Source organism: Rhinopithecus bieti, unplaced genomic scaffold (assembly GCF_001698545.2).
Source record: "Rhinopithecus bieti isolate Rb0 unplaced genomic scaffold, ASM169854v2 scaffold_13400, whole genome shotgun sequence".
NCBI classification, from domain to species: Eukaryota; Metazoa; Chordata; class Mammalia; order Primates; family Cercopithecidae; genus Rhinopithecus; species Rhinopithecus bieti.
In genome coordinates, this window is record NW_016807991.1 from 3,646,110 (window position 1) to 3,669,227 (window position 23,118).

General features: G+C 43.3%; 1 protein-coding gene across 3 annotated transcripts in view; it reads right to left on the reverse strand.

The window, feature by feature from the left end:
- GRB2 (growth factor receptor bound protein 2) overlaps nucleotides 1–23,118 on the reverse strand; it is an 88,602-nt gene that overhangs the window by 61,483 nt on the left and 4,001 nt on the right. The window contains exons 1-2 of one of the 3 annotated variants that reach the window (XM_017884864.1): nucleotides 22,787–22,828; nucleotides 14,178–14,392 (exon numbers count right to left, since the gene is read on the reverse strand). In XM_017884864.1, coding sequence (XP_017740353.1) covers nucleotides 14,178–14,255 — 78 coding nt within the window. In that variant the 5' untranslated portion in view covers nucleotides 14,256–14,392; nucleotides 22,787–22,828. Of the gene's footprint in view, nucleotides 1–14,177; nucleotides 14,393–14,505; nucleotides 14,549–22,786; nucleotides 22,829–23,118 lie in introns of those variants that run through there. The other 2 variants (XM_017884865.1, XM_017884863.1) reach the window with 2 other exon arrangements.

A 23,118-nucleotide genomic window follows, 5' to 3' on the forward strand; every position in this document is an offset into this window, starting at 1 on the left:
AGACATTTGATTTCCATTTAAAAAAAAAAAAGGGGGTCACACACTGTCACCGAGGCTGGAGTACAGTGGGGCAATACAGTGGGGCAAACATAGCTCACTATAGTCTCTGCCTCCTGGGCTCAAGCAGTCTCCCCACCTTAGCCTCCCAAGTAGCTGGGACTACAGGCATGCACCACCACACCTGGATAATTTTTTTGATTTTTAGTAGAGATAAGGTCTTGCATGTTGCCCAGGCTGGTCTCGAACTCCTGAGCTCAAGTTGTCCCCCTATTTCAGCCTCCCAAAGTGCTAGGATTACAGGCCACCTCACCTGGTCACTTGATTTCTTAATGAATGATAGATAGCTAAAACCCACTATTAATTTCAGATCTTTGTCTTTTAATTATACTTTTCAAAGTCAAGCATTTTATAAAAGTTGATACATAACAAATAGAATTTTGACTGGGGCTAAAAATGCAGGAAGGCCAAGAAAGGAGAAACGGAAACATGAACCTCTGGAAAATTGCAATTTATCTCATTAGTAATTTTAATGCAGTGTGGAGACTGACCTAAATCAAAAGTACATACACAAGAAAGCATATAACATTACTTTCACATCCCATGTGGGGAAAAGATAATTGAGATATAACTAGAAATCTAGACAGCGAGACCAGTTTTAGGGCCAATCTGTTTATTCGTAGAGAAAACAGCTGAACATGTCATGTTTCTAGTTTATCATATTAGATTCTACAAAATTTCTATGTAATAACCTCATATAGTGTGGAAGATGAGGTACTGTCTACACCAAGAAGAGTTTTACTAGGAAACGAATTTGCTCCATGAAGCTGTGCACAGTGATTTTTTTCTTTCCTTGTTAGACAGCAAAACGGCCCTAAAATATTTGTTGACCTGCAAACTGACATCTGGAAAACTACTGAAACTACTGTAGTGTTTTTGTTTTCTACTGCTTTTTCTGATTACAAAACGAATAGCTTGTAGTAAAAAAAAAAAAAAAAAAAAATTATAGAAATGCACAATACAGAAAGTTAAAGTTCTCCATAATCCCTACATCCAGAGAAAACCAACTATTACCCAACATCACACTCTTCTTTTTTCTTTATATTGCAGTATATGTGAGTGAGGATGTTGTATTAAAAGTTACAATACTTTCTTCTCAAAAGTTCTCAGCAGAGCCTCCTGGCTTAAAGCTAAACATTTGCAACATAAACTAAACAAAGACTGGTTTGTCTGTCTTCCCATCTTGTTCCAAGCATGAGTTAGGATGGATGGTCTCCCTCTAGAAAATACTCATTTAGTTCAAAGACAAATTAAATTATGGATACATGCCAGATTTCTCTGCTATCATAATCACTTATGAATTTAACCTGACAAAGCTATAGAAAAAGGAAATTAACCACCTAAAAAAATAGCATAAAATAAAACATGCGGCCGAAAACCTGTGTCAGGCATCTTACATGCTGAGGGAAAGATGTTTAATCATCTCACAAATCTGGTTAACATAGTCCTATAAAACACTGTCCAGCTTTGAAATAATGTTCTATTGTTAAAGGAGACCAGAGAATGAAGCAAACATTAGCTGTGCTATTATTATGTATTCTGGCTAGGGATTACGGGCCATTCTCATTTAAGGTCATCTTAAGTAGGTAACCATTTGTTCAGCCATTCAGACAATAGGACAACACAGGTATCAAAACCTCCCTTGAGATTATGAGCTAAATTATTAACAGAAACAAGTGAAATATATAGCAATAGGGAAATAGTTAAGTCAATTACAGAACATTAACCTGATATGTTATACAGCCACTGAAAATAATTAGTAAAACTAATAGGGAAAATGGTAACATTTTAAATTCACTACAATTACAGGATTATAAAAATGTGTACATAATGATAAAGCTTAAGAGAAATCTGAAATAGTAAAAATACTGGAATAGAGGGACTTATGCAGAATTTTGAGTTTCCTATCTATTAATGTATGCTAAAGTAACTTTAAATGTTACAGTGAAGTGGAAATATTGCTAATAAAATAATCTAAATATATTCTTTTTCCCCAGCATTCCTTTTCAAACTCCTCTTCATAGTTATCTATGAAAATAAAGATATGCCAGGTGTAGTGGCTCATCCCAGCACTTTGGGAGGTGGAGGAGGGCAGATCACAAGGTCAGGAGTTCAAGACCAGCCTGGCCAACACAGTGAAACCCTCGTCTCTACTAAAAATACAAAAAAAATTAGCCAGGCATGGTGGCGGGCACCCAAAATCCCAGCTACTCGGGAGGCTGAGGCAGAAGAATTGCTTGAACCCCGGGAGGCGGAGGTTGCAATGAAGCCAAGATCACGCCATTGCATTCTAGTCCTGGTGACAGTGTGAGACTGGCTGTCTCAAAAAAAAAAAAAAAAAAAAAGAAAATAAAGATATATGAAATAATGACATGACATGATCAACATTTCCCAAAACACATACCCCTTTCTTGTTCTCAGTGAATCCTATAGTTTTAGGTCCAAAATACATTTTTTTCACTGCATAACTAAAACTGATGCTCTTTTTTTTTTTTTTTTTTTTTTTTTTTTTTTTTTTTTTTGAGACGGAGTCTAGCTCTGTGGCCCAGGCTGAAGTGCAGTGGCCGGATCTCAGCTCACTGCAAGCTCCGCCTCCCGGGTTTACGCCATTCTCCTGCCTCAGCCTCCCAAGTAGCTGGGACTACAGGCGCCCGCCACCTCACCCGGCTCATTTTTTGTATTTTAGTAGAGACAGGGTTTCACCGTGTTAGCCAGGATAGTCTCGATCTCCTGACCTAGTGATCCGCCCGTCTCGGCCTCCCAAAGTGCTGGGATTACAGGCTTGAGCCACCGCGCCCGGCCGCTCTTGTATTTTTCAAAAGAAAAATGTTACCAAGGGCTTTTGCCATTTTGTTAAACCTAGATTTTAAAAGTCCTGGGTTCCTGTAATCCCAGCACTTTGGGAGGCTGAGGCGGACGGATCACAGTGTCAAGAGATCGAGACCATCCTGGCCAACATGGTGAAACCCCCATCTCTACTAAAAATACAAAAGTTAGTTGGGCATGGAGGCGCGTGCCTGTAGTCCCAGCTACTCAGGAGGCTGAGGCAGGAAAATCGCTTGAACCCGGGAGGCAGAGGTTGACTGATCACGTCACTGCACTCCAGCCTGGCGACAGAGTGAGATGCTGTCTCCAAAAAAAAAAAAAGTCCTTCAAGAAAAAAGGAATAAAAAGTCCACTGTTAAACTAAAGAATAAATTAGTTGAAAATAAAAGCCACTGTTAAAATGAGGAAAAAAACTTTCAATATTTTACTGCTAATAATTAATACAGGTTGTATATCCCTTATCTGAAATAAGGGACCAGAGGCATTTCAGAGTTTTCTGGATTTTGGAATATTTGCACTCACATGGGTTCAGCATCCCTAAATCTGAAAATCCAAAATGCTCCAATAAGCACTTCCTTTGAGTGCCATGTTGGCGCTCAAAAAAGTTTCAGATTTCAGATCTTTGATTAGGGACACTCAATATGTAGTTCTTTTGATAAAATGTTAGGACAAAAGTGTAAGAACTACTGCTAGAAACTGGACCAAGGTGGGCTAAACTTTCTAATAAAGAAGGAAATATTAAGCATTATCTATGGCATCCTTAAGATTTTTTAAAGTTGTTTGGGAAAAATACATCTATTCTCACTATTGAGACTAGAGAGAATGTTTACCCATGGCTTCTCATTGAGGGCAGTTAGAGATAATGAAATCGTCCTTAATATCCTTACAGCAAATAGTATGAGTTTTCCCCAAGGCTGTTTTGTCAAACATTCCTTACTGTTAGCCAACTGCACAATCCCAAAGCTTCGGTAGACTAAAGAAACTTACAAAAGAGGCCCCCAATAAGACACAGTATAGGTATCCATCTATTTGTTACAGATGTGTAAGAACAGAGGAAACCCCTCCAACAATACTGTGCTTTCAGCTGAGCTCTGGGACAGGGTTGGAACAGTTCTGAGTCTGAGGTAATAGCAGATAACCTTTGGCCAGTTTTATGCGTAGAGTCATGTGACTCAATAGTTTCCTGAACCTGGGGTCTGGACTAATCACCTCTTATCAATGTTGTATACCTGAATAGCATTAATAAAACTAAAAGCTAGCAATTACTGTCGACTTTATGCTAGTTACTGCTTTAAAAACACCAACATAGGCTGGGCACGTGGCTCACACCTGTAATCCCAATACTTTGGGAGGCTGAGGCAGGCGGATCACGACGTCAGGAGTTCGAGACCAGCCTGGCCAATATGGTGAAACCCCATCTACTAAAAATACAAAAATTACCTGGGTGTGGTGGCATACTCCTGTAGTCCCAGCTACTCAGGAGACTGAGGCAGAAGATTCCTTGAACCCAGGAGGCAGAGGTTGCAGTGAGCCAGGATAGCGCCACTGCACTACAGCCTGGGTGACAGAGTCGAGACTCCTTCCCAAAAAGAAAACAACAAAAAACACCAACATACTGGCTCTTTTAATATTCACTATGACCCCAGGAAGGTAGGTGACTATTGTTCCTATTTTGCAGATATCAGAACCAAAACACAAAGCCATCCCGTAAATTCCCCAACATCGCAATGCCAGATCTGCCTGTGACAGAGCTGGGATTCCTAGCAGGCAGGTCTCGCCTAGAGCCAGTATTCTTTACAATATTTCAGATGTCTCTCATTCCACATCCAGAAGGAGGTAAAATTAAGGGAGTAGCTGCCAAAAGGACAAAGGTTTTCCTCAAAAGTCATTTTGGGTCACTTTTCAAATGTCTCAAAGTTTTATCACACTGAGCACAGTCACAGTGAACTTCGGCCTAAAAGATTTAAAATCAGGTTAAACCTCAACCCTTAAAAAACAAAACCACTCCTCAGCAGAGCACTTCACCTTCCTAGAATATCCTTCAAGGTAAACTAGATGCAGAATGTAAACTGCTTACTATCTGAATGTAACTTTTTTGTTTTAATAAAACTGATAGCTGGGCAGGGTGGCTCACGCCTGTAATCCCAGCACTTTGGGAGGCCGAGGCGGGTGGATCACCTGAGGTCGGGAGTTTGAGACCAGCCTGGCCAACATGGTAAAACCTCATCTCTCCTAAAAAATTCAAAAAATTGGCCAGGTGTGGTGGTGTGTGCCTGTAATCCCAGTTACTCAAGAGGCTGAGGAAGGAGAATCGCTTGAACCCAGGAGGTGGAGGCTGCAGTGAGCCGAGATTGCGCCACTGTACTCCAGCCTGGGCAACAGAGACTCTTGCATCAAAATAACATAAAATAAAATAAATAATAAAACTGATACATGTGTTAAATAATTCAAAAGAGAATAAAGAGTAAAAATCACCTGAAATTCAGTTACTTCTTGGGAGACCATTCAGAATGAGATCTACGTATATAATAAAGAGGAGGCCGGGCGCGGTGGCTCAAGCCTGTAATCCCAGCACTTTGGGAGGCCGAGACGGGCGGATCACAAGGTCAGGAGATCGAGACCATCCTGGCTAACACGGTGAAACCCCGTCTCTACTAAAATACAAAACTAGCCGGGCGAGGTGGCGGGCGCCTGTAGTCCCAGCTACTCGGGAGGCTGAGGCAGGAGAATGGCGTAAACCCGGGAGGCGGAGCTTGCAGTGAGCTGAGATCCGGCCACTGCACTCCAGCCTGGGCGACAGAGCAAGACTCCGTCTCAAAAAAAAAAAAAAAAAAAGAGGAAAAGACAGCAATTTTCCTAAATGGCCTCTCTCTCTAGTTTGACCTTATTTGTGTACAGAAAGGCTTTATTTACAGAGGCCGGGTGCAGTAGCTCATAACAGTAATCCCAGCACTTTGGGAGGCAGGCAGATCGCTTGAGCCCAGGAGTTCGAGACCAGCCTGGGCAACACAGTGAGACCTCCTGGCTCTACAACAACAACAACAACAAAAAAAAACCGGCACACAAATAAACAAAAAATTTAAATTATCCAGGTGTGGTAGTGCACACCTGGACACCTGTAGTCCCACCTATTCAGGAGGCTGAGGTAGGAGGATTCCTTGAGCCCGAGAGGCTGAGGATGCAGTGAGTCAAGATCATGCCACTGCATTCCAGCCTGGGTGACAGAGCAAGACTCTGTTTCAAAAATGAAAATAAGGCCAGCCGTGGTGGCTCACACCTGTAATCCCAGCACTTTGGGAGGCTAAGGCAGGCAGATCACCTGAGGTCAGGAGTTTGAAACCACCCTGGCCAACATGGTGAAACCTTGCCTCTACTAAAAATACAAAAATTAGCTGAGCATGGTGGCAGATGCTTGTAATCCCAACTACTCAGGAGGCTGAGGCAGGAGAATCACTTGAACCACAGAGGCGGAGGTGGCAGTGAGCTGAGATTGTGCCGTTGCACTCCAGCCTGAGCAACAAGAGTGAAACTCCGTCTCAAAAATTAAAAAAATTAAAAAATAAATAATAAAAGAAAGAAAGAACATAAAATTAGGACTAAAACAGACTAGATCTGAATCCTAACTTGTAAATTTGGTCAAACTATTCAATCTAAGCCTCAGATTTTTTTGTCAGTAAAATGAGGATAACAGCATCTGTCTTTACAGGATTTGTGTGAGATTAAAAGAGAAGGGAAGTTGAATACTCAGCTTAGTGCAAGGGCATGCTAAGTATTTAATATATTAGTTATATTATTACTTATTAAAACAGGATCCATTTAAACATTTCTCTGTGCAAGTATAGGTATTATTCTGTGTTGATATAGATCAACGTTAACACCTTCATGGTATTCCACTTAATAGGTGCCATTATCTACTTTTGTAAACCCCATTAATTGGTTTTGTTTTTTGGCTAGTATGGCAATTTCATCAACTGGAAGGTGCATGCCACTTTTATGTGTCTTAACATCTCTTAAATGCATCTTACAAATGATAGTATTGGCAGAAAAAATTTTTTCTAGGTGGCACATAGATAATGGAAATAAACATCCTTATGTCTTCATCTTTAAAAAACTTGTTTAAGAGTTTCTTAGAATACATTTTTCTTTTTTTTTTGGAGACTGTAGCCCAGTCTGGAGTAAAGTGGCATGATCTTGGCTCACTGCAACCTCTGCCTCCTGAGTTCAAGCGATTTTCATGCCTCAGCCTCCTGACTAGCTGGGACTAGAGGCAAACATCACCACGCCCGGCTAATTTTTTTATTTTTAGTAGAGACGGGATTTCACCATGTTGGCCGGGCTGGTCTCAAACTCCGATCTCAAGTGATCTGCCCGCTTTGGCCTCTCAAAGTGCTGGGATTATAGGCATGGGCCACTGTGCTCGGCCTCAGAACAAATTATTAAAATTATAATTGCTGGATCATTTTATGTTCTGATACCTATTACCAAGCCACCAGTGAGACAGACAATATTGGTAAAAATCTCCAGAGACATGGGATGGTGGTACCCATTTCTTCACACTGCAGTCAACAGAGGATGGGGTCAATCTTTGTCATATCTGGTAATCTGACTTACAAAATGACAAACTTAGTCTAGACAGGAAGTCCAATAAATCACTCATGGAAGCAATGCCGGGCAGTTGAACAAAGCAAGACTACTGATACCCTAACCTTTCTGGTTTGCTAATACTGGGACAGTTAAGAGGCGTATCCATGTGTTGTGAATGGGTACACCACAGCAAGTTCTAAGATCAGACTCCATCTGTCACTTGCTAGATGTGTGAACCTGAGCAAGTTTCTTAAGCTTTGAGCCTGTTTCTGCACCCATAAAATGGGGTTAAGAATGCCAATCTCGGCCGGGTGCGGTGGCTCACGCCTGTAATCCCAGCACTTTGGGAGGCCAAGGTGGGTGGATCACTTGAGGTCAGGAGTTTAAGACCATCCTGGCCAACACTGTGAAACCACATCTCTACTAAAAATACAAAAAATTAGCCAGGTGTGGTAGCAGGCGCCTATAATCCCACCTACTCAGGAGGCTGAGACAGGACAATCGCTTGAACCCAGGAGGTGGAGGCTGTAGCGAGCCAAGATCGCGCAATTCCAGCCTGGGCGACAGAGCAAGACTTCGCCAAAAAAAAAAAAAACCCAACAACTTACTAGCTATTCAACCATATGGTTTAGAGGTGAAACTGAAAGATTCTGAAGGAATACTGCATTTCCTTACTCGTTTCCTTCTCCAACCGGGGGGAAGAATCCTCTTCAGCCAGTCTCCCAAAAAGAGTCTTATTTATATAGGAACTGAAAGTTCATTCTCAGCACCTATTTGGAAATAGACGATTCAGCTGACAAAATGAATATAATAAAAAGCAAGCAGATTATTTGCTTTAAGAGCACTGAAACAACAAACTGCCCCCTTCCTTTTTTTGTTTGTTTGTTTTTTTGAGATGGAGTCTCTCTCAGTTGCCCAGGCTGGAGCGCAGTGGCACAATCTCAGCTCACTGCGACCTCCACATCCCGGGTTCAAGTGATTCTCCTGCCTTACCCTCCTGAGTAGCTGGGATTACAGGTATGCACCCACACCACCAGGCCCGTCTGTTTTTTGTATTTTTAGTAGAAACAGGGTTTCACCATGTTGGCCAGGCTGGTCTCGAACTCCTGATCAAATGATCCATGCGCCTCGGCCTCCCCAAAGTGTTGGGATTCAGGCATGAGTCACCGCGCCTGGCCACAAACTAACCTCCTTCTTAAAGATTAAATGCAATATTCTGGTTCAGTCAACGAGATTGATAAGAATTCTTACCAAAAGGCAAAGGCTGGGTACAATGGCTCACACCTGTAATCCCAGCACTTTGGGAGAAAAAATTAATGCTTCTGCAGAGTACACTGATACTAGGATTTTAAATAGTGGGGGGGGGGGCGACCTCCTTTTTTCTTTTCTTTTTTTTTTTTTAATTTGGAGATGGGGTCTTGCTTTGTTGCCCAGGTTGGGTTCCAACTCCTGGGCTCAAGCCATCTTCCTCTCTCAGCTTCATGAGCAGGTGGGGCCTTCAGGCTTCTACTAGTGTACCTGGTTTTTTATTTAGATTAGGTAATTCGAACCCCTGAAATGGGACTCGTGCACTGAAACTCAGGACTTACAACTTGTGAAAACTCTAACCAAGCAAACTAGGGTTTGGCTCTTCACCGATCTTCTCCATTGAGGATCATAATCAAAGGGCATTTCTTTCTTAGGAGACTTACTCAAATGCCCCTATCTGACAGGCAGAAATCCTGTGATTCTTCCTTTCAGTATCTTTCAAACCACTCCCCTCCTTCATTTCTAGTATCCCAGGTTGATACGGATTACTTGACACCATCCAGGCTTGGGATCCCAGGCTTGCCCCCTTGCAATTCTTTACACACACACAATGCTCTTCATCACTAAAAACCTTCGGAGGCTTCTTAAGGACCAAACTCTTAACTAGGCCTTTCTCACCTCGCTCCAACTCTACCTTATTTTCCACTATGTCAGTCCAGATTCTTATTCCAGCCTTCCTATCTCAAACACAACAAGCACAACTTCTGTCTCCCTTGAAATGTGCTCCTTCTCTTAACCTACATGTCTTGTTCTCCTTACAAGGTTCAGTTCAAGTCACAACTCTGCACACACCTGACTGATGTCAGCGCTTGCCAGTCTCATCCTTCCTGAATGACTCTAGCAGTTACAGTGTGCATACCATCAAATACTCCTAAGAATCACTACTACAAATCACTACTAAGAATGACAGTTGTGTGATCTTGGATAGATCATTTAACTCTATGGGCCACCATTTCCTCATCTGTAAAATAGTAAGTCTAACTTAAGAAATTTTAAAAGATCGTTCCCTTTTCTAAAAAAATTTTTATATACCATCTTGTACGGCTTCACATATTAATCTCAGTTCTCTTGAGACTTTGGAGCTTCTGAAGGGACTAAGAACATCTTGTATTTCTCTCCCAACTCTCAAAGCAACTTATCCCAGTATCTGGCTCAAGAGATGCTTAGTGAGTGTGACACTGAAATAGGCCAGGCAGTGCTACCAAGACAGAGGATGCTTTGAAGATCTCAATGTGAACTCAAGACCTGTTTTTAAAGTAGTTTAAGAAACTAGTAAAGGTAGTTAGTCCCAGAGAAGGTAGAATACAACTAGATGACCCAGGGCTGGCTCTCCACTAGAGTTGAAGAAAGCAAGAAGCTGGCTCTAGAATGGAATGAGCACAGATTTGAGAGCTCAAAATGGTCTCTTAATTCCTATGCAGCATAATTTGAAGTAAGTATACATAAGCCCCTAAATGGCAGCTGCAGCTCCTAGGTAAGCTCATCCAGTTTTATGTGCTCTAGTGTAGACTATTTAGGGGTCTTGACAGTGGAGAACCTCCGGGACTGTCTCAAGTCTGCCCTACAATGGTGGGAGGAATTCTGATTTATTCCAACCACACCAGGCCTGAAACCTACAGAGGAAGGGCAATTCCTTCTATTTTACATCTCAGTGTCCTCTCCCTCCCCCAGCCAAGAAAAAACACAAGCTTTTATAAGAGAGAGAAACAAAGGCAGACATATTGAACCATTCAACTCTATTTTAGGAAAATGCTTTTATTTTTTCCTCTTTTTCTCAGGACAGTAACAGGTCAACGTGTAGACAGAAAGTAGGGAAAGGGTGTGCTGGAGGAAAGGAGTCACCATTTTTTTTTTTTTTTTGAGGCGGAGTCTCGCTCTGTCGCCCAGGCTGGAGTGCAGTGGCCGGATGTCGGCTCACTGCAAGCTCCGCCTCCCGGGTTTACGCCATTCTCCTGCCTCAGCCTCCCGAGGAGCTCGGACTGCAGGCGCCCGCCACCTCGCCCAGCTAGTTTTTGTATTTTTTTTTAGCAGAGACGGGGCTTCACCGTGTTAGCCAGGATGGTCTCGATCTCCTGACCTCGTGATCCGCCCACCTCGGCCTCCCAAAGTGCTGGGATTACAGGCTTGAGCCACCACACCCGGCCCCAGGAGTCACCATTTTTAACTAAAAGTTAACCAGGAACTCCAAGACAGGAGAAGATGTGATCCTTCTGAACTATAGTCAGAGGGTGAAGGCTAAGTGCCTTTCTATTTCATTATCTTGAAATGAAACTTATTCAATATCCATATGCACATCTCCTTTATCAAGAGAGGCATACATATATATGCCTATTTCAATGAAAGTTAAATTGGTCAATGCCATTCCAGCAACTTTTAAAACATGTTTTGGTTTACAATTAATACCCTCAAGACTTACCAAATCAAAGCTATCCAAAGGAAGAATCAAATGAGAAAAACTCTGTTTTTTTAACTAACAGCTTTTAAGAAAGCATGTTCCTCCTCTTCACCCAGCCATTTCACACAGTTATGGGACAAAGGGCAACTACTGTATCGTCACTCTTTTTTTTTCTTTTGGAGTAAAGCCACATTACCAACACACAGCTAATGGCCACCGTTCAAAAGTAATAATGGCATTATGACTTCATATCTCGGTTATCTACCAAATTGAAAAGAACCACATATACGTATTTTTCTCTCTCCTCAAAGAAAATCTGAAAGTGAACGTGAATATTCTGATTTACTTTCTCCTCCATAATAAAAATTTCTGAGGGATTGTTAAACAGCATCTTCTTCCCTAATAAAAGGATGGGAGAGAAGGTTTTTACACTTGTTCCTGAGTTTACTAATTTAAGTTAAAGAATTTATAAAATGTTCATGGTCTAGGTCTAGCATAAACTTCAAAGACAGAAATCAGGGAAAGTTCTTGTTTAAAAATTCTTGCGGGGCGCGGTGGCTCAAGCCTGTAATCCCAGCACTTTGGGAGGCCGAGACGGGCGGATCACGAGGTCAGGAGATCGAGACCATCCTGGCTAACATGGTGAAACCCCGTCTCTACTAAAAAAAAGAAAAAAAAAACACACAAAAAACTAGCCGTCTCACTCCGTCGCCCAGGCTGGAGTGCGGTGGCGCGATCTCCACTCACTGCAAGCTCCGCCTCCTGGGTTCACGCCATTCTCCTGCCTCAGCCTCCCGTGTAGCTGGGACTACAGGCACCCGCCACCGCGCCCGGCTAATTTTGTATTTTAGTAGAGACGGGGTTTCACCGTGTTAGTCAGGATGGTCTTGATCTCCTGACCTCGTGATCCGCCCGTCTCGGCCTCCCAGAGTGCTGGGATTACAGGCGTGAGCCACCGCGCCCGGCCAAAAAAAATTCTTAAAAAGAGACCGCATGTCCCTAGTTTTGTTTTAACTTGTTGCTTCAGTGCTTCATGTGCAATGGGACAGATTTAGAGAAAAATATGAACTACCAGCCTTCTAGGTTCAAGTTTCTAAGATAATCTTATGAAATCTAAGTTTATATCACAAACAAAAAATACTGGCCCAAAAGGGTTTTGTACAGGTTATAAATGGGGGCATTTTGAGTAGCCTGTCTTATACCATCACAAGTAGGTTATCTGCGGAAAACAGTAATCACCTACAGAAACATCAAATTTCCTCTCCCATATACCAATGAAAACTGAGCAATTTTGTAGTCTAAGTTAACTTTGCCCTGATCTCTAGCTGGGCATATTTTCTCTAGTCCAAGAAAATAGAAACCTAGGCCGGGCGCGGTGGCTCAAGCCTGTAATCCCAGCACTTTGGGGAGGCCCGGGCGGGGCGGATCACGAGGTCAAGGAGATTCGGAGACCATCCTGGCTAACACGGGTGAACCGTCCTCTACTAAAATAAAAAAAATAGCCCGGGCGAGTGGCGGGCGCTGTAGTCCCCCAGCTACTCCGGAGGCTGAAGGCAGGAGAAGGCTAACCCGGAGGCGGAGCTTGCAGGTGGCTGAGGATCCGTCCTGGACTCCCAGCCCCGGGCGACCAGAGCAAGCTTTCGTCTCAAAAAAAAAAAAAAAAAAAAAAGAAAATAGAAACCTAGAGCTGGTTCCCCTTTCTGCTTCCCCATGCAATTGGTGCTGACTTTGAGAATACCCTCGAAAAGCCACAAACACAGCTTTGAAATGAACACACAGACACAGAGTTTTCTTCTCTTTAACGGGCTCTGCAGCATCACCTTCTATGAGGCTCAACTTATGTTTCTAACATTAAGAAATTACTGGGCAGTTAACTTCAGAGTAGAACTGTACGCTTTGGGCAATGAGGGCAAAATAGAGACTATCAATAAGTCCACATAACTTAAAAGTAAAAAAATTGCACGTCCTTTTATAAAGAACCATATTTCTACATCTCCACTTGCTTTCTCTTTATAAAATTCTAAGAATTTCATTCAGGGGTAGTAAACAAATGAGGTAGCAAATTCCAACAATCAGCCTAAGGCTCTGAAGGAAAAATGTCAAAACTTGAGACACAGGAAACAAAACATTAAGCTTCAGACTTTCCTCCTTTAAAATTAACATACTCTTTGATAACACTCATCCTCGTTAAAATACATTACACATCCAAAAGGGCAAACTGCTACAGTCAATTGGGTAAACAACATAATTAACATGTGCTGGGGGAGAGCGAATTCTCATATAAATAGTGGGGCTCAAAATAAGCTGCACACGGTATAGAAGCTGATTTTTAAACTGTCAGCAGGTTTCTTTTCGTGCAATTACAGTTTAATATGGGGTAATTGCTCCTCAAGTTTCTTTTAAGAAAGTGGAAATCTGACTTGTACAATAGCAGGTTGCACCTTATTATTTCGAACTCCATTTGTTTTTTCACAAAGAATAAAAATACACTGAGGTTCTTTAATGAGTTTTGGTATGCACTTCTAACAACCTCTCTAAATTGGGAAAATTAATTTCTAACCTACCAAAACCATATTCTAGAAAGCAAAATCTTTTGGCTATATAAGACAAGACTAACTGAATGCTTTTACATAAATACTTCAAGTCTAGCTCTTTTTAAAAAATGCTATTTTTAAAATAAAACTCTACAGGGCAAATCAATCTACCCATATACTTCCTTTCTACAATCACACTACTTTGACTTTACTTGAAATATTACCAGTATCAACAAACAAATACTTGAAGCATTCACACAAAGGCAGTTAAAGACCACACATCACACCAACTCACTTAAGTCATATTTAATATTCTACTCAGCATCTATCTCAAGCTCTCCAGATCAAATATGATGGTAAATGTTGAAAGTCTACAATGAAAAACACAGCTTCTTTGTCTGTAATCAGGGCGAAAGAAGGTGAGTGAGCACAAGGAGAGCGATCTCAGCATTGTGCTCGGCATCAGCACTTACCTTGAGGATGTCCCCCCTTTTGAAGCTCAGCTCGTCGTCTGCAGTAGCTTTGAAGTCATATTTGGCGATGGCTTCCATTCTGAGCGCTGCTCAGTGCTCAGCAGCCTGAAGCAGGGGGAAGGGAGTCTTCCCTGCCGAAGCAACCCAGCGCTCTGGGCTTAGCCTCGCCTCTCTTCTGGGACTCGCTCCGGCACTCTGGGACACACAATGCCAATCTGAAGCAGGAGAGGGACGATTAAGAGAAGTGGCCAGGATTGAAGGCAACCCCGCCCTGCCAATCCGCCTGCTGTCCCAGCCCCCACGCCCCCTGGCTCGGCCTGGCTCAGACCTCCTCCCTCCCTTCCAGGCAACGGCTCCCCCTCACTTCTTCCTCTTTTCAGTCTCAGCCCCCAGGCGACTGACAGGCCTGTCGGCCAATGGCACAGCTGCCTGAGCTATTCCTGAACACACTTCCTCTTCCTTCCCGCTGGGTGTGCACTGCGTGCAGGAACCGGCTGGAGTCCCGCTCAGTCTCCGCCTTTCCTCCTTCACTCCTCACAGGCTCTTCTCCAGCACCAAATACGGTCCACTGAAAGGAAGGCCTCACCCTGGGGATGGCACCTGTCTCTTCTCGGTTAAACAGGCCTGTCTCCCTCCCTTCCCCCCACCTTCCCTTCTGGTCTTCTGAGAATGCTGGCTTCCCTATTCCACAGTCAAGAGCAAGCAAAGCAAGACTCTTTGGTCTCGAGCTGGTGCACTCTTCTCGAAACTAAACCATGGTCTGCTCCCAGGAGAGCAGGAGTAAGTAAACGTAGGAACTGCTTTTTCAATCCATTTACTGCTACAAGCACTGGCGGCTTTCCCCCAGCACTCCCATGTTGTGATCGGCAAGTTCAGGTAACCAGAAAAAGATCACAGCTCCGAGCCGCGTACGGTGGAAATAGTGGGGATGATGCCCTTGCATAAGGCTCTCTTTCCCCTGCAGATCCCCAGGACTCTGGGGTCCCCACCAGGAATGAAATAAATGACCAAGACTCGGCACTTCAGAAATAGCTCCACATTATTTCTAACTAACCTAAGGAGCAGAGCTGAAGTCCTAATCTACACTTGAAAGGAATCCCTTTTTCAGAATCTGAGCTGCCAACTATCTTGTTTGGGAAAGAAAGTGCAGGGAGATGGTGCCCAAAGAAGGTTAAAGTGAAGTCTCTCTCTCAGTCACCTTGCACACAGCTTCTTAGAGCAAGCAGAGTGTAAAACTGATGCAAACTGCATTTTGCAGGTAAAAGATTCTGTGAGAACCCTGAGATACTGTATCAGGTGATGATGAACTGGCAGTAGTACAATCACTGGTGTAGCGAAGCATCTCCAGCCATGAATACAGGACACAACCTAGATCTGTGGATAACTAAAGAAAAGTAAAGCCTTGTTCTGGTTAGCTCGGTCACTGTTTTCATACTTGCTAAAAAGCAGAAAACAACAGAACTGGGACAGATTATTTATAGTGACACCTTTCTTGGATAATTACGACCTAGCAGCTTATTTGAGGGGCACAAGTGATTATTATTCCTTTGTTCTAAAGTTGACAATTGGGGCACTAATCAAGCATAGCTGCAAATGGACCAAGTAGTGAGCCAGTGGGGAATATTAAGATTAGACCGAGGTAAGTATTATCAAAAAGAAAATAAATCGTCTGATAGTGAGTCCTTCAGTCAAATTCTGAAAGCCAAACATTCTGCTGCAGGTAACTAATAAACCAAATCAATGTTTATTCCTTCAGGCCATACCTAAGATATTCCATGTGGAGCCACTGGCTGTAACACGGGAAGTAAAGAAAGAGTCTCAGGAAATATTTAAAAATGCAGAGGTTGATCTGAGAGTATTTATTTTTGTGTATCCTTAAATGCCCTTCACTTACACTCTGTATTTTGATCTAACTAACCCATGTACATAATTTTAAAAGTCAGAGTTTTAAAAGGCTTATGAAAAAGAGCAGCTCCCTACCAACACCCACAGGCGATCACTCTCAATTTTGTTTTTTGCTTTCTCTTTGTATTTAGAGTACTTTTCTGTTTTTTAATCTTGTAGTCAATGCACAAAATGGATACAGTATTTCTAAAGAATGTGCTTTTACTGCTTTCTTAGTTTATTCCAGCCATTATCTATTGTCTGCAAGGTGAAGATTTAGTTTCCCCCTGCCCTATACCAATAGTATCACATATTCTGGTTTAATCAGTAGTATATCATGAAATACTACTCACTGATAATTTAAATAATGCACTAAAACCAATCATATTTTTTTTTTTTTTTTTTTTTTGAGCTAGAGTCTAAGATTGCCCAGGTTGGAGTGCAGTGGCATGATCTCGGCTCACTGCAACCTCCACCTCCCAGGTTCAAGCGATCCTCCTACCTTGGCCTGTAGCTGGGACTATAGGCACATGCCAACAAGCCTGGCTACTTTTGATATTTTTAGTAGAGACGGGGTTTCGCCATGTTGGCCAGGCTGGTCTTGAACTCCTGGCGCCTCAAGTGATCTGTCCACCTTGGCCTCCCCAGGTGCTGGGATTACAGGCATCAGCGGCTGTGCCTGACCCAATGATACTTTTTTGTACAATCCTTCAATTTTCCCCAGCATTAGTAACTGCTTAGTGTTCTATTTCTTACTTGCCTAGTTCCCTGTGTATCTACTTTTACTTTTTCTTTTTTTTTTTGAGACGGGGTCTTGCTCTGTTGTCCAGGCACAAGTGCAGTGGCATGTCATGGCTTACTGCAGCCTTGACCTCCTGGGCTCAAGCAATCCTCACGCCTCAGCTTCCCAAGTAGCTGGACCTACAGGTGTGGGCCACTATGCCCGGCTACTTTTTCTACTTTTTGTAGAGACAGGGTCTCACTATGTGAGACCAGTCCAGTATAGCTTAGTGTTGAATTTGCATGGTCTCTAGAGGCAGGCCCCTCACACTAACAGCTATAATTTTGGGCAAACTTTTGAAACAAGCTCCGGTTTTCTCATATGTAAAACGAGAATAATATCTACCTTTTAAGACCCAGGCTGGTCTCAAACTCCTGGCCTCAAGCAATCTGCCTGCCTCGGCCTCCCAAAGTGCTGGGGTTACAAGGGAGAGTGAGCCACCATGCCCAGCCCTACGTTTACTTTTAACAAATGCTCCAAAATCTCTCCTACATGCTATCAACATTTTCCTCAGCCTGTTTATTTTAACTGGTCTCTATTGCTAAGACTATGTATTAGTGATAGATACTTAAAATGATAGGAGAAAAATAAGGAGTTTTATTTTTAGAAAACAGAAATCAGATAGAAACGAAAAGCCCTGTCACTATCAAGGTGCCATGTAGTAAGACCAGCCATAAGCTTCTGAGCCATTCAGGATTTAAGACAGCTGCAATGTTATTCAATAGCAGTACCAAAAACCAAGACAGTTCTCAACACCTGCTTTCCTACTGCTACTCAACTCATCTGCTGAAAGCTTAAAAAGAATAACCTTCTTGAAAATCATGTTTTGAGTAACTATTGCTTTGTGAGATGCAGAGCTTGACAGAAAATTAAATCCCTACTTCCAAGGCTGTGCTGAGTTAAAAAACCGAAAACTCGAAGAGGAAAGCTTATTAGGTTATCCACCCAAAACAGCGTATTCGCTAAAGGAATTCCAAAGGGTGCGTTTCAGTAAAGACAGAAAAAAATTCTAACACATACACAACACTAATTACTAAAAGGAAGAAATCTGAAAGCAGACACAACGTATAATGATTTTAACAGAGTAGACGTTGCTGTTCATTTCCCAAGAAAATGGGATGTAGTGTACTAAACACTGAAGCCTACTGAGGGTAACCTCAAAACTGCTACCAGTCCATCCCAAGCAGTGAATTTTAAGAAGGGTAAGCACAGCTTTAATCTTTCATTTCAAACAATATCAACTGTATCCAAAAAACGACTATCCTAAAAGTATTTGCAAGTTTTTCTTTCTTCCATTTAACTCTCTTCTTCCCCAAATGCACAGAAAATAAAATACATGACCCAGTCCAGTATAGCTTAGTGTTGCATCTTCATGGTGTCTAGAGGCGGGCCCCTCACACCTACAGCTACAGTTTTGGGCAAAGTTGTGAAACAAGTTCCAGTTTTCTCATCCGTAGAATGAGAATAATATCTACCATATAAGAGCCACTGAGGATTAGACAACATAGATAATACACATTAAATGCTTTGGATAGAGCCTGACATGTAATAATGACTCAAAATAAATTTATTTTTATTTATTTTTTTATTTTTTTGAGACAGCATCTAGCTCTGTCGCCCAGGCTGGACTGCAGTGTCACGATCTCAGCTCACTGCAACCTCTGCCTCCCAGGCTCAAGCAATTCTCCTGCCTCAGCCTTCCAAGTAGCTGGGACTACAGGTGTGCACCACCATGCCTGGCTAATTTTTGTATTTTTAGTAGAGATTGGGTTTCGCCATGTTGGCCAGGCTGGTCTCAAACTCCCACCTCAGCCTCCCAAAGTGCTGGGATTACAGGCATGAGCCACTGCGCCCAGCCTTCAAAAGAAATTTAAAATGTTACTCTATTTAAGACATATGAAAAGAAATGCAAATTAAAACAGAGTTCTTTCATATACTCATATACTAATTGGCAAATTTTAAAAAGATTTATAATATCCAATCTGCAATACTTTGAGTAAACAGACTTTTATTTTTTCAGACAGGGTGTCACTCTGCAGCAAAGGCTGGAGTGCAGTGTGTGATCTTGGCTCACTGCAACCTCCACCTCCTGGGATCAAGGAATCCTCCCACCTCAGCCTCCTTAGTGGGGACTACAGACACCAGCCAGCACACCCTGCTCGTTTTTTTTTTTGTAGAGACAGGGTCTCCCTATGCTGCCCAGGCTGGTCTCAAACTCCTAAATTCAACAAATCTGCCTGCCTTGGCCTCCCAAAGTGCTGGGATTACAGGTATGAGCCACCACACCAGGCACAGACTTTTTACCCTACCAGGTGTCCATTCATTCAACATTTTGAGAAGTTACTGACAATGTGGCCTGGTGTTACATTCTAACAATAAAATCACCACAGAACCCACACTACAGCAAGGAATTAATGAGCTCAGCTCAATCTTTTTGGTGAGTTATTTGGTAATCTATTGACAATTTTATTTATTTTATTTATTTCTTTTCAGAGACACAGTCTTGCTCTATCCCCCAGGCTGGAGTTCAGTGGTATGATCTCTACTCACTGCAACCTCCACATCCTGGGTTCAAGCGATTCTCCTGCCTCAGCCTCCCAAGTAGCTGGGATTACAAGTGCCTGCAACCATGACCAGCTAATTTTTGTATTTTTAGTAGAGACAGGGTTTTGCCATGTTGCCCAGGCTGGTCTTGAACTCCTGACCTCAGGTGATCCGCCCATCTCACCCTCCCAAAGTGCTGAGATTACAGGCATGAGCCACTGTGCCCGGCCTATTTACTTATATTATTTGAGACAGAGTCTCGCTCTATTGCCCAGGCTGAAGTGCAGTGGTACAATCATGGCTCATTTCAGCCTCAAACTCCTTGGCTCAAGCCATCCTCCTGCCTTAGCCTCCCAAGTAGCTGGGACTACAGGTGCACACCACCATGCCTGGCTAATTTTTTTTTTTGTAGTGACCGGGTCTCACCATGTTGCCCAAGCTGATCTCAAACTCCTGGCCTCAAGTGATCCTCCCCATCTCAGCCTCCCCAAGTGCTGGGATTCCAGGTGTGAGCCACCACACCTGGCCTTGACAATTTTTTCTTTTTTTTTTTTGGAGACAGAGTCTCGCTTTGTCACCCAGACTGGAATGCAGTGGCGCGATCTTGGCTCACCACAACCTCCATCTCCCAGGTTCAAGCCATTCTCCTGCCTCAGCCTCCTGAGTAGCTGGGATTACAGGCCCCCACCACCACAACCGGCTAACTTTTGTATTTTTAGTAGAGACGGGGTTTCACCGTGTTAGCCAGGATGGTCTCGATCTCCTGACCTCATGATCCGCCCGCCTCGGCCTCCCAAAGTGCTGGGATTACAGGCGTAAGCCACCATGCCCAGCCCTGACCAACAATTTTGAAATATTCATATATACCCTTTTTTTTGAGACAGGGTCTTGCTCTGTCACCCAGTCTGGAGTGTGGTGGGTGCTATCTTGGCTCACTGCAGCCTTGACCTCCCAGGCTCACGCCATCCTGCCACCTCAGCTTCCCAAGGAGCTGGGACTACAGGTGTGTGCCACCACACCTGGCTAATTTTTGTAAATACATACTCCTTTTTCTGAGATGGAATCTCGCTCTGTCACCCAGGCTGGAGTGCCATGGCACAATCTCAGCTCACTGCAATCTCTGCCTCCTGAGTTCCAGCAATTCCCCTGCCTCAGCCCCCCAAGTAGTTAGGACTGTAGGCGTACACCACCATGCCCGGCTAACTTTTGTATTGTTAGTAGAGACAGGCTTTCATTACGTTGGCTAGGCTGAACTCGAACTCCTGACTTCAGGCGATCCACTGGCCTTGGCTTCTCAAAGTGCTGGGATTACATGTATACCACCATACTTGGCCTCATGCTCCCTTTTTTCTTTTGAGACAGCATCTCACTCTGTTGCCCAGGCTGGAATGCAGTGGCGTGATCTCATCTCACTGCAACCTCCGCCTCCTGGGTTCAAGCGATTCTCCTGCCTCAGCCTCCCAAGTAGATGGGATTCCAGGTGTGTCACCACCACATAATTTTTGTATTTTCTTTTTTTGTGTGTGCTTGTATGTGTTTTTAATGTTTGTATTTTCAAATAGAGATGGGGTTTCACCATGTTGGCCAGGCTGGTCTCCAACTCGAAGTGGTCCGCCCACCTCAGCCTCCCAAAGTTCTGGGGTGACAGGTACGAACCACTGTGCCCGACCAATACATATTCTTGACCAAGCAATTCCACTTCCCAGATTTATCTCACTGAAACAATGAGACAAAACACAATGCGCAACATACACATATACACACACACCCTTGATCAATATCCGTGAACTTGTGTATGGAGTATTTACATAAACACCAGGATATGTTACCAATTTTGGTTTTTTTTTTTTTTTTTTTGAGACTGGAGTCCTGCTCTGTCGCCCAGGCTAGAGTGCAGTGGTGTGATCTCTACTCAAAGCAACCTCCACCTCCTGGGTTCAAGCCATTCTCCTCAAATTTTTAAAGCTGCAGAAAAATTATAGTTTATCCTATTTCTGTAAGGCAAAATAATGTATCAGTATGTGCTTAAAAAAAAAGGCTAACAATGCTTATCTCTGCTAGCGAGATCATAGAACACTTTTACTTTCTGCATGATACACCTCAATTGTATTTTCATTATTCTTACAATAGGCATATGTTACTTTTTGTAGTTAGAACACAAACCAAAAAGTTTACTGACGCTCTGGAGTTAGACTTGGATTCAAATGTTACTTTTCCACTTACTAATGAGGGGACACTGGAGAAATAACTTATATTCTGTAATCCTTAGTATCCCTCAACTGGAAAATGGGAATAATAGCAGCAACTATCTTATAAAGTCATTTTGATAATTAAAAGAGATAATGGTTGTAAACTGCTTGGCAGAAGTCTCTGGCTCTCTCCAAAAGACTGAGCTAACTAATTATCCACTATAGTGTGGGCTGTGATGATTTTATTATTATAATCTAGTATAAGCCAGAGACCTTAACTAATATTTTCAGTCGTTTATATTCAGTACTAGTTAATATTAGTATTAACTAGTATTTTCAAATACTAGCCCACATGTTCTAAAGTAAATCTGGAGCTTCCATCTGCATAGGCAGATATCCTGATGAAACCATCATAAATTGAAAATATCGCCAGGCGCGGTGGCTCAAGCCTGTAATCCCAGCACTTTGGGAGGCCGAGATGGGCGGACTCACGAGGTCAGGAGATTGAGACCATCCTGGCTAACACGGTGAAACCCCGTCTCTACTAAAAAATACAAAAAACTAGCCGGGGAAGATGGCGGGCGCCAGAAGTCCCAGCTACTCGGGAGGCTGAGGCAGGAGAATGGCGTAAACCCGGCGGGCGGAGCTTGCAGTGAGCTGAGATCCGGCCACTGCACTCCAGCCTGGGCGACAGAGCGAGACTTCGTCTCAAAAAAAAAAAGAAAACAAAATACCGTTAACACTGAAAATGCATTTTAATACACCTAATCTACCAAACACCATAGCTTAGCCTAGCCTACCTTACCTTAAATGTGCTCCAAGGCCGGGTGCGGTGGCTCAAGCCTGTAATCCCAGCACTTTGACTGTAGGAGGCCGAGGCGGGCGGATCACCTGAGGTCAGGGGTTCAAGACCAGCCTGGCCAACGTGGTGAAACACCCGTCTCTACTAAAAATACAAAATTTAGCCGGGCATGCTGGCAGGTGCCTGTAATCTCAGCTACTTGAGAGGCTGAGGCAAGAGAATCGCTTGAACCTGGGAGGTAGCGGTTGTGGTGAGTCAAGATGGCACCATCACATTCCAGCCTGGGGGACAAGAGCAAGACTTCGTCTCAAAAAAAAAAAAGAAAGAAAACAAAATATCGTTAACACTGAAAATGCATTTTAATACACCTAACCTACCAAACACCATAGCTTAGCCTAGCCTACCTTACCTTAAATGTGCTCCAAGGCCGGGCGCGGTGGCTCAAGCCTGTAATCCCAGCACTTTGGGAGGCCGAGACGGGCGGATCACGAGGTCAGGAGTTTGAGACCATCTGGCTAACACGGTGAAACCCCGTTTCTACGAAAAAATACAAAAAAACTAGCCGGGCGAGGTAGGTAGCGGGCGTCTGTGGCCCCAGATACTCGGGAGGCTGAGGCAGGAGAATGGCGTAAATCCGGGAGGCGGAGCTTGCAGTGAGCCTAGATCCGGCCACTGCACTCCAGCCTGGGCGACAGAGCGAGACTCTGTCTCAAAAAAAAAAAAAAAAAAAGTGCTCCAAAC